Source organism: Coenobita brevimanus, chromosome 15, assembly GCF_032717465.1.
Source record: "Coenobita brevimanus isolate Jiangsu-jjx chromosome 15, ASM3271746v2, whole genome shotgun sequence".
NCBI lineage: Eukaryota > Metazoa > Arthropoda > Malacostraca > Decapoda > Coenobitidae > Coenobita > Coenobita brevimanus.
In genome coordinates, this window is record NC_136968.1 from 13,081,610 (window position 1) to 13,094,378 (window position 12,769).

Here is a 12,769-nt window from a genome sequence, read left to right on the forward strand (position 1 = left end):
TTGTGTCTGTTTGTATTCTCTCCTTATTTCCACCTCATGCCTTGAATGTATTGTTGTGTATGTTTGTATTCTCGCTATATCCCTCACGCCTCATATAGCAAATCAATTTCGACTCTACAACCAGCTTTTAACTCAGTAAATGTAAGCCAGGGATTGCATTCCAAAACATCTCAGCAGTTTCCACAGAATTAGTACTATAAAACGTGGGATGCTGGCAAATCAGAATTTTAGGTGGCAATGGAACTTTATTTTTTTTCTTTTATATGAACTTAGCTCAAAAGGACTATCAAGTAAAGAGATTAATGGAAGGGATTCAATATGCTTTGACCTCAGTGGTGAATTAAAATGCATTCATAGCCAACAACAGAGAAATCCTGAGTTTGAATCCTAGGCCTTCCACCATGTGTTTAACATGGTCCTACCCACCCCAGCCTGTTCATAGCCAAAAGTGAAACAGGAACATGGTCTCGTATTCCCGGCGATTAAGGAAGCTCCCTAACACCTTTTCCTTACTTATTTTTTTATTTTTTTATTTTTTAGGATATGGCCAAGGAATATCTTTTTGTTCGTTATGTATGCAGAGTATGGTGATATTAGAATGATTTAAGTAACACAGACGGGGACGCCTAGGTGTAAGATGCAAAATAAATGACGTAGGAAGAGGTATTAGCGAGCTTCCTGAACAAACAAGATTACCGCCCATGAACTGTAAAACTTTGTGTGGTAATATGAGGCAAGCATGAGGCTTTGGAGGACTTGAACGTCTTCTTAACCCCGTGAATCTGTTGACTTATTCTTTAGCATATTCTTGCCATTTCCTGACGATTTTTTTCAGCTCTAGAGACTTTTCGAATTGGAAGGTTACTGTATATAGGAAGGTCCATATATAGCGCTCTTTTTTTTTTCTTTCTTTTTTTTCTTCACTCCGGGCTATTTCTCGTGTGTTGCGGGGACGGTCTAGTCAACGTTACCGATGTCCAACTTACTTCTTCATCTGCTACTCCCACTGTCTCACCCTGTGCCCACACCAGCAGACTAGGCCGAATTATTAATGGCGTGCTAGTTATGAATCCTCCTGAATATAGACTCAATAACACATCCAGTAAGGAACACCTTGGCAGTTTTTAATATAATCACGTGTAGTAAATGCAGACCAAATATATCACCGTCTTGAAGAGGTTAATGAGTCTCTTGTAGTCGATAGGCATGTATTCGAAGACATTTCCTTCTTTTGGTTCTTAGTGTTGGCTTCTTCTCCATCTATTATTATTATTGTTATTAAATTAGCCTTATTATTATTATTATTATTATTATTATTATTATTATTATTATTATTATTATTATTATTATTATTATTATTAGTGTATTATCATTATTATTATTATTATTTTTATTATCATTATTATTATTATTATTATTGCCAATATTATCTTTTACGTTATAATAATTATAATAATAATAATAATAATTATTATTATTATTATTATTATTATTATTACCACCCTTTAAGGGATTATAGTGTCTGGCAATAGATGGATAGATAGATTGCCATTATTATCTTTTACGTTATAATAATAATAATTATTATTATTATTATTATTATTATTATTATTATTATTATTATTATTATTATTATTATTATTATTATTATTATTATTCAGTGGTAGGCGGGGGCGCTCACCATCCACTCACTCGATGTAGTGCTGCCCTCGAGTGTCTGCCCTTTCCTCTACTCCATCCTTCTTTCCTTCCATCCTCTTCTGTCTTTCTTTCCTTCATTCTTTCCTCGTCCTTCTGCCTACGGGTGACTTTACACTGCCTCTTCTGTCTTTCTTTCCTTCATTCTTTCCTCTTCCTTCTGCCTGTGGGTGACTCTACACTGAGTGACAAGCCAAATGGTTTCCTGTACACCAGGACACCATTTACTACGTTGGGTGGTAACCATATAACCAGATTTTGGTGCCTGGTGGTCTAGTGAGTAATTACGGCGCTCCAATCGGATTGAGCCAGTAAAGGTTTATATCCAAGGGGTGGTTGGGTTTATTGCTCACGTAATGCCACTCAGGGATGAGTGAGGCTGGTCACTCTCATCTTAAATGCCAAGACCAAATTGCCCAGCCCCGGGCTCCTGCGCTCCTCTGTGGGGCGACATAGGATTGGATGATGGATGGATGACTTATTATTATTATTATTATTATTATTATTATTATTATTATTATTATTATTATTATTATTATTATTATTATTATTATTATTATTATTATTATTATTATTATTATTATTATTATTATTATTATTATTATTATTATTATTATTATTATTTCTTGCTTGTCGGTTTATTTCTTTCTGTCTTCCTTTTCTTCTCCTCCTCCTCCTCCTTCGTCCTCTCGTCTTCTCACCCTGTCCCATCGCCCTCCTCACCAGCCAACTGCGGCAATGCACCGATCGCCGTGGAAGGCTACAGGATCGTGAACGGAACCAATGCCACCGCCAACGAATACCCGTACCAGGTGTGGGTGAGGCCTATGACACCTGGGCAGGCGTACTCTTGCGGGGGGTCGATTATCACTCCCCGCTGGATCCTTACCGCTGCCCACTGCATCATCATAAGCCCGTGAGACTCAGTTATGCATCACTCTTGTTATTATCATCATCACCATTTTCATCTTTATCATCTTAATCATCATAATCATCAGCATCATGGTTTCCTACGCTGGGTGGTAACCATATAACCAAATTTTGGCGCCGGGTGGTTTAGTGGGTAATTAAGGCGCTCCAATCGGATTGAGCCGGTGAAGGTTTATATCCATGGGGTGGTTGGGGTTTATTGCTCACATAATGTCACTCAGGGATGAGTGAGGCCGGTCACTCTCGTCTTAAATGTCAGGACCAACTTGCCTAGCCCCGGGTTCCTACGCTCCTCATGGGGCGACATGGGACTGGATGATGCATGGATGGATGAAATATTATCTTAAGGCTGGATCCCGTTTTTAACTGTTTTCACTTGACAGAATTGAAACACCTATATTTTGACTCCCAGGTCAGTTGTTGGTCTTTTGAGGAGTCTGTGAGGTAGAAATGGGTCTCCTTGGTTAACAATAATAATAATAATAATAATAATAATAATAATAATAATAATAATAATAACAACAACAACAACAACAACAACTGGATGACTATAACTGTCAGAGACAGTTACTAATCTCCACCCATGAGAATATTGCTAAACTTACGTTTCTTGTAATAACTCAATAACCGTTGGTCAAACTGCCACTAAAAAGCATACAGACCTGGTCTGCGACCAGACAAAACTTTTAGGGCCGAGGAGTGCCTCATTTATATTTACGTTTTTCTTGTAAGGAAGAAAATTGTTGAAAAATGGGGTGTTCCAAATATTGTAATGTCACACATGAATGACCTTCACAATTTTTCCAAACAGATAATTGTAATATAATCTTATCACGGATTTCTTTCCACGTTCATGTATCTATAATATTTTAGAATAAGCTGAGGTTGAACATTCATGGTTTTTGTACATTTTTGAACCTGTGACATTGAAAAGCAGCTCAAGGTCACTGAACTGGGTCAGTGTAAAAGGGTCATTGTGTTGTATATCTTCAATAAGTTTGATGAAAATAGCAAGCAGAAAGTGACGGAATAATAATAATACAAATAATGACGAATGCAAAGACCTTCACCTCAGGTAATAGATGGAGATCAGTAATAATAATAATCATCATCATCATCATCATTATCATTCATTACCTAATCTAATAATAATAATACTGACGGATACAAAGAGCTCTTCTTATGGTATTAGGTGATCAATAATAATAATAATAATAATAATAATAATAATAATAATGATGATGATGATGATGATGATGATAACAAATAAACAATTAGAGAGATAAATAAAAGTGAAAATTCTTCGTTCTCGCTGGCGCTATAGGATCATGCGCGCTTGTGTATAGTAGCATTGACGTCCTCTTGTCTTCTCTTTAGCGATTTATTTTGCAGACATAAATATCTCTTGTGTGATTCATGTCGTTGTAATATCAACATCTTTTTCATCACATTAGGACACTGAGATGTATGTGCAGAAAAAATAGCTAAAGCGGAGCTGTTACGAATTAATGTAGAGATGCAATGAAGAAAAATCGCCATAGAAAAGGTGTTTAGGAAAGCTCCAGAAATCACTTACCCCCCTTTCTCTCACTCTCTCTCTCTCTCTCTTATTCCAGGACGCTCAACGCAACATCCGTCGAGGTGGAAGTTGGCTCCATCGACCTTACCATGACCGTGAATGTGCCCGTTTTGCGATTTATTCCCCATCCGAATTACGATCCAGCCACCACAGTGAGATTATTGGCTATTGTTTGTTTGTCAGTGTTTGGCGGTGTTTGATAGTGTTTGTGTTTGCTAGTGTTGGTGTTTTGTTATTGTGTTTGTTAGTGTTGGTGTTTTGTTATGTGTTTGTGTTTGTTAGTGTTGGTGTTTTGTTATTGTGTTTGTTAGTGTTGGTGTTTTGTTATTGTGTTTGTTAGTGTTGGTGTTTTGTTATGTGTTTGTTAGTGTTGGTGTTTTGTTATTGTGTTTGTTAGTGTTGGTGTTTTGTTATTGTGTTTGTTAGTGTTGGTGTTTTGTTATTGTGTTTGTTAGTGTTGGTGTTTTGTTATTATGTTGCCAGCAGTGGGAGTGTTGCGTGTGATAAGTGTTTTTATTTTTTTTCCATATGTCCCTCTAACACATTGCCTCTCCACTGTCCTCTTCTATGCTGTCTCTTCCTCATCTCCTTCACCTCCTTTCTTTTCCTCTCTCCTCTTCATCTCCTTTGTCTCCTCTCTCTTCTTTTCTGTCTTTCCCTCATTTTCTTCACTTCCTCTCTCTCTCTCTCTCTCTCTCTCTCTCTTATCTTTAGTCTCTCCTCCTTCAGGCCAACGACATTGCCCTAATAGAACTGCAGTCTGACCTCACCTTCAGCGCCTCCGTCCAGCCCATCTGCCTAGCTCTCGAGGAGGACATACCCTACGGCGGGAAGGCTGTGGTCACTGGATGGGGGGACACGGAATATCAGTGTAAGTAGTAGCAGTAGTAGTAGTAGTAACAGTAGTAGTGGTAGTAGTAGTAATAGTAGTAGCAGAAGCAGTAGTAGTAGTGGGAGTACTTACTGTGTGTCTAATACAGGGTGTTCCGCAGAATTTGTGAGAAACTTGAGGAGGCTATTCTGTGGCTAATTTCGGGTCCAATTCTAAGCCGCTACGGACCTACAGTTAATTATATCCTTATGGGTGAATTATGAGGAGACTATTTTCGCCCATAAGGTCATCAGTAATTGTAGCTCTGTGAAGACCAAGAACTGGATCCTCAGTTATATACAAAGAATAATTTGAACTTTCTCACATATCACACGGGACACTTGGATCTTTCCTCCTTTGTATGACATTCAGCCACTAACAGTTAGTCAATATCATTTGAAACTAGAAAGCACACAGAGAGGGCATACCTCCGCCACTGCCGGATCCGAATCTGTATCCACCCAAAAATTTAATAACTTCTTTCTTAGGCCATGGCCCACCCTTCCACAAAATTTCATTGAAATTCATTGAGAGCTTTTGGAGATATCGTGATGACAAACAAACGAACAAACGGACAAACATAGGCGAATACATAACTTCCTCCAACTTCGTAAGCGGAGGTAATAAAAGAATATTCTATGATCTTGATATGAGCTGCAATACGACACCACAATTAAGCTTTGAAAGGATACGTTAATTCTTTGTGACTAGTGGTATCATGGGTTGGTGGTTGAGAGTATCCACCATCCACTGAGTGTAGTTCCACATTCAGGGGCCTCTACATACAATGACAAGTCAGTTTCCTGTAACCAAGAAAATAATTTACTAGTATGGATGGCATTCATGTACCCATGTGAATGCCTGATGGTCCATTGAGTTAAGATACTGAAAACGGATGTGGTTCATCAGATTTTTCATCCTAAGTGTGATGGGAATTTATGGTTCATATAATGCCACTCATCGAAATGCAAACGGTCACCCTCAACTTAAACGAAATGACTGAGTAACCTAGTTCCAGGTCTCCGGACCCTCACACTTCTGACGCGAAAAAATGGATTGGATGAGAGTTTATATAATTGTCATAACAGATTCTTCTCTCTCGTTTGTGAAGCGCGCACGCGCGCACAAAATAAAAGCATCCATCCATCCATCATTCAATCTTACGTTGCCCCATGAGGAGCGTAGGAGCCCGGGGCTAGGCAAGTTGTTCCGGACATTTAAGATGAGAGTGACAGCCTCATTCATCCCTGAGTGGCATTACGTGAACAATAAACCCCAACCACCCCATGGATATAAACCTTCACCGGCTCAATCCGATTGGAGTGCCGTAATTATCCACTAAACCACCAGGCGCCAAAATTTGGTTATATGGTTACCGCTCAGCGTAGTAAATGGTTTCCTGGTGTACAGGAAACCATTTTGCTTGTCACTCAGTGTAGAGTCACCCACAGGCAGAAGGAAGAGGAAATAATGAAGGAAAGAAAGACAGAAGAGGGAGTGTAAAGTCACCCGTAGGCAGAAGGACGAGGAAAGAATGAAGGAAAGAAAGACAGAAGAGGGAGTGTAAAGTCACCCGTAGGCAGAAGGACGAGGAAAGAATGAAGGAAAGAAAGACAGAAGAGGGAGTGTAAAGTCACCCGTAGGCAGAAGGACGAGGAAAGAATGAAGGAAAGAAAGACAGAAGAGGGAGTGTAAAGTCACCCGTAGGCAGAAGGACGAGGAAAGAATGAAGGAAAGACAGAAGAGGATGGAAGGCAAGAAGGATGGAAGAGAGGAAAGGGTAGACACCTGACAGCAGCACTACATCGAAAAAAGAAAAAAAAAAAAAAGAACAAGGAAACACAAACATACACACTAGTTATTCTTATACATGAAATGAATTAATGAAGAACAACCGATTAATACGTTGGTTATTCAGCTATGTTCTTAGTTTTGTCATAAACAACCAACCAGCAGAGGCTTAGACGACTAGTTATTAAAGCGGCAACTGCAGTAGGAACAAAGGATTATGAACGTGAAAACTATGAAGAGGAGTTAAATATCTGATACAGTCTGATTCATTTATTTTCATGCTCCCAGAAAGGAAAGCAAACCCGGAATATGGTCAGCTTCCAAGGGGAATCACAATACCATTAATTCCCCCGGATCCCGAATACAATGCTGGCAACAATTTCCTGATGTAACAATATTTGCCTTTCCAGTCTTGCTGCTGAATGTTCTCTTGACTGTGGCATGCAGGCTAATCACATGTAGTCCCCACATTTCTATCCGTGACTGACTCAAAAATGGTGACGGGCGGGATGTCTTCCAGCAGTGCCACCGATATTACCGAGCTGCTACACTTCCAGGTGTGGCAAACGTCCCTCCACCCCCTCGCTCTGTCCCCGGAAAGGAGGATGATGAGCTGCAGGAGGAAGACAGCCTCATCCTGTAGTCCACTGTGTTTACATTTAGACCAGCTTGGGATGGCAACTACTAGCACTGCTGTTATATTACAGGCTTTTCTCCCCCTCTGTGATCGAGGCTAATCCCACAATTTCGCCATTTTAACAGATTTTTTGTTCAGTGTCTGCTTCCCCATCTTCCTAAGCCAAATACTGCCCATTCTGTGTTCATATAGCACCTTTACTCCACCCCATTATCGTAAACATATTTGTTTGAACCATAATTTATTTCCACAATCATATCTATCATCCTAACCATATTTTTTGTACAAGTTTATTCTTTAATTTTCCTAGCCCTGTTTCTTATCCATTTTCTGTTTTCTATTCATTCTTTCTTCCATAATAATCCAAACTTAATTTTATGATTACTTCGGGACTTTTACCTCCTTCTCTTCCCTCCATCTGTTTTCTCACTGACCTCTGCCTTCCTTCTTTTCATCCTTCTGTTTCCTCAGTGACCTTTGCTTCTCCTTTTGTCTTCACTGGTCTTTAACTCCCCTGAAGTCCAATCCATGCTACTCTATGCTTACTCTTTGGCCTCTGACACACTCTCTCTTCCCTCCCTTTTTCGTCCACGACCTCTACCTCCCTCCACGACCTCTTTCTCCTCCTTTTTCCTCCCCTGCTTCCTCCACGACCTCCACCTCCCTCTCTCTCCTCCCTCTATTTCCTCCATGACCTCTACTTCCCTCTCTTTTCTCCCTCTATTTCCTCCATGACCTCTACCTCCCTCTCTTTTCTCCCTGTATATCCTCCACGACCTCTACCTCCTCCTGTTTCCTTCCTCTATTTCCTCCACGACCTCTGCCTCTCTTTCCTCCATGTTCCCTCGATGACTCTACTGCACTTTGCCTGCTTCTATGTTTATTTCCTCCTTCTCTTTCCTCCATAACCCTTACCTTCTCTTTTTCCCTGCCTCTCTTTCCTCATTAACCACTACTGCCTTTTTCTTCCTCCTTCAGCCAGCGCCGAGCCTCCGACGATACTTCAGGAGGTGGCCCTAGACGTAATCACCATCCAGCAGTGTCAGACGCTGCAGGTAGCTCTCCCCCCTGACCCCAGCACTGTCATCTGCGCACTCACGCCCTTCAAGGATTCGTGTCAGGTGGGGGTATATTACGTGTCCTGTGTATGTGTTTTCGTCAGCCTAAGAGCCTCCTAACCCATCTTCCTTGCTAGTTTATTTTTATTATGGCAAGTTACTATTTCCTTCTTGCTGGAGAGGTACGCCATCCTTTGGGCCATTGACATAACCGAGTGGTAAAACATATGCTAACATCCCTCAACTCCCTCCCTATCTCCTGAATGGAAGATGGCGGACTGCACGAACAGGGTAACTAAGGGCTGCAGTCCACTGATTTAACATTCAGATAAGTCATGGGGTCTTATTACTACTACAACAAAAACAACACTACTGCATCTACTATTACTACTTTTACTACAACAACTACTACTACTACTACTACTACTACTACTACTACTACTACTACTACCACCACCACTACTACTACTATCACCACCCCTCTGTATGTTATCTATGCAAACTAAAAACGGTTTATTGACCTAGAAAATACTGTCACGGTGTAATATGCAAAATAAATAACTTAGGAAGAGATAAGAGCAAGCCTCCTGACCTCCTGAAACAGCGATCCCCTGGCTTTCATACATTTCTTTACAGCCTACCTGTCTTCTTTACACACCTGTCTCACCACATCAAACATTTATGCTAGACATCCATGCCTGTGTTACCTGCATACCTGTTATACCTGTCTGACTAATACCTGTGTTACCTGCATACCTGTTATATCTGTACCTAACTCATATCTGTTTTACCTTCATAGGTCTACTCCATGCCTGTTTTACTTTAGTATTTTTTTTCTCCAAAGACAAAATTTTAAGGCCATAGACCGGTTGAGTCGGGATGAGAGTTTTCTGTCCTTTCGTTCGTGTGGATGTAGGAAGAAGGCCTTAAAGACTGTGGGTAGAAGCAGGGGATGATAGAAAGCTACAGAGGGCAGACGGAAGAAGAGATATGGGGGAGGAGAGAGGAAGGAGAGGGGGAGAGAAATACCAGGTGAAGTGGGCCATAAAGGGCTCGCTAGTATCGGTTCTGCCTACCATTTTTGCACTTTTTCTAATCCAGGAGAGTCTAGGTTAGGTTAGGTTAGCTATGTTTTCTCAGCCTTAGGTTAGATGAGTTTGTTGGTCAGTTAGGCTTATCTGTTAGGTTATATTAGAATAGGATAGGTTAAATTTGAGTTTTTAAAAATATGAAAAAAATGTAAGAATGACCATCCTGGGAAAATTAAACAAAGCCTATTGCAAAAAACGTATTCGGCCAGGACACAGGCCCATCCAGGTAAAAAAAAAATAATAATAATAATAATAATCTATCTATCTATCTATAGCCCGACGCCCTAATGCCGCAAAGGGTGGCCGCAGACAAAACGCCCCCAAGTCGCTCTGTCACCCACCATTTGACTCCCCATCCCCAACTCACTCCCCCCTCCCTCATATACCTCTCAACTCCATCCCTCCACCTCATCCTCGGTCTTCCCCTCCCTCTCCCTCCCTCCACCTCACCTACAAACACCTTCTTAGTCAGTCTTTCATTCTCCATTCTCTCCACATGTCCAAACCACCTCAGTGTATTTCTCCTAATCTTCTCAACCACATACACATCCACATCCACCCCACAACGTCAACCTGTCCCTCCATGTCACTCCTAATGCTCCTCTCAAGTAACTCATTTCCACTGCTCTCACTCTTGACTTGTTCCCCTCTTGCAAGGTTCATGCTTCGCTTCCAATATATATTAATAATAATAATAATAATGGTAATAATAATAATAATAATAATTTCTTCGTTGAGTGCCTCATAGCCGATGCTTTACTGACTTCCTTTATTTTGGATGTAACCCACACCAAGCATAGACACAAAACTTTTACTACAGTGCACTAAAACAGGATTGGATGTACAAAAAATGGAAAAGAAAAGCACAACTGCAGAATTTACTCACGTTTCTCTCTCTCTCTCTCTCTCTCTCTCTCTCTCTTGCCTCTGATCAAGGCCTAACCCAACCGAACCTGCCCTAACCGAATTTATTTTAACCAACCAAACTATATCCAATCCAGTCCAACCTAACCCAGCCAAAATTAACCTAACCACACCCAGCCTTACCTACTCTGTAACCAAAAATATCTTAACCCATCCTACCCCAACCAAATTCAGTCCAGTACACTCCAGCTTAACTCACTAAACGCAACTCAACCTAACCCAACCCAACCCAGTGCACTCCAATCTAGCCTAACCTATCCCAACCCAACCTAACTAACCTAACCTAACCCAGCTCAGCCAAACCCTACCCAGCCCAATACAGTCCAGTCTAGCCTAACCCATCCCAGCCAAACTTAACCCAACTCAGCCCATCCCATCCTAACCTCAGCCAACCAACAGGGCGACAGTGGCGGGCCTCTTGTGACGCGCCTGTGTGACGGTCGGTGGGCACAGATTGGCGTCGTAAGCTTTGGGGTGGGCTGCGCTTCCCCTAACGATCCAGGCGTCTACACGAAGGTGCCGGCATACGCCGACTGGATCACATCGTTCGTCGGCAGTAATGCTTGTTAACCACTTCTCTACCAGGACGCTTGTTGGCCCCTCCCTTGCGAATATGTCTTTACCACCGACCAAAAGACTTGTTCTTGGGGGGGGCTCAGCTTCACGAGGAAAAGTAGAATCAGCGTCGACACAAACAACATCCTTATTTTCAACAGACTTTTCGAAATCTCAGTATGTCATCATCATCAGTGATCTAGAATAAATACTGAATAAAATACATTGTAAAATTTGGAAGAAAAGCAATAAAAACAGTCATGAAATATATTCTTTGCTTAGGGGGGACGCGGACATTACGTTACTAAAGTGGGAAGCAAGTGATTTTATTTAGAATGTTTCCAGTACTCGCAGGCCAGAACTGTTACAACTATCTATTATTTCAAAGACTTTAGGGGGACACCACAAACTTCTGAGTAAGCAGGGTGTGACAGGACAGACCGACTGTATTCCACTGACCTTTGTGCTCATCTCCGAGAACTTTGAAAATGCGTATCGCCCTTCCGATGTACCCCTGCAGTATACGTGCTTTCAAGGTTCGAATGGATCGTTGTAATTAATAGCAGGGTAGATATGATAACAAAATATGCCAAGTAAGTTATTTTTATTACTTATTAAATCAACAAATCTCACCTTTCACTTACCTATTCTATGCCTGTGAGAAATGAATAAATGACGCCTACTGTAGATATTTATTAGTAGAGTGTTCTAGCAGGAGCGATGGTCATGCCCTAGGTACAATCAGATACAAAAAATCAGTTCGTCCCTCCTGCCCCCTTTTCGCCCCTGAACTCATAGATGTTTGAGTGTGACGTAGGGGACTGAGACGCATATTATCATCCATCTGTGGGTGATGATACGTACCCTTTGTCCTCTACGTCTCAGTTAAGTATCAATGACTTCAGGGATGAGAAGTAGGAGGGCGTATCGACTCCTGTAGTTGACTGCACAAGGCCTCAAATATCCTAGAGGTTACTGGAGATTTTTGCGGTCATGAAATGCTATCAGGAGCATAAGTTGGCCTCGTTCTCCAGAATTACCTGGACTATGGCAGCCTCGCCTTGGGTCCCTGTTCTGGCTGATACCGTTGTCGTTATCTATAGCCAAAAAATAAATAAAAAGAAAAAGATTATAAAAAGGGTATTCTCTAATTCTTTGTAGGTTTTGTAGTACCTCTTCTCTCCCAGTATATTATGGTAGGTATTTTTATCTCCTTTGATAGTGATCCAGACTATATCGCTATTCAAAAATTATTGGTGATGTCGTAGAGAACTATATGGTGCAATGTGTAAATTAACTTGGTAAGGAGGTGTAAGGAAGCCCATAAACCAACTTGAATATGGTCAGTAGACTACAATAGTTCTTGATTTGGTGTAATTTGTCGTATAAATCTACTGTATATCCCTTCATTTTTTATTGCATTTATTTATTTATATTATCTATATTTATTTTTGCTTGTTACACTGATTACCGTCCATCCATGAGCAAAAGTTCACTGATAATCCTCTGCCAAAACTGTGTCCTGCCTTTCCTATCTCTCTTACCTCCACAAATGACAGAGAATATCCAGCCTTCTCTTTTGTTGCTCATGGCTCTACCTCATCACGTAATTCATTTTCTTTGCCTGAGTAACCA

General features: G+C 40.9%; 1 protein-coding gene across 1 annotated transcript in view; it reads left to right on the forward strand.

Annotated features, from left to right (window-relative positions):
* Positions 1-11,149, forward strand: part of LOC145390673 (transmembrane protease serine 9-like) — a 47,450-nt gene extending 36,301 nt beyond the window's left edge. Inside the window, exons 9-12 of the mRNA XM_080265465.1 lie at positions 2,425-2,614; positions 4,984-5,078; positions 8,485-8,627; positions 10,979-11,149. Coding sequence (XP_080121591.1) covers positions 2,425-2,614; positions 4,984-5,078; positions 8,485-8,627; positions 10,979-11,149 — 599 coding nt within the window. The remainder of the gene's footprint in view (positions 1-2,424; positions 2,615-4,983; positions 5,079-8,484; positions 8,628-10,978) is intronic.
* Positions 11,150-12,769: the final 1,620 nt, after the last annotated feature.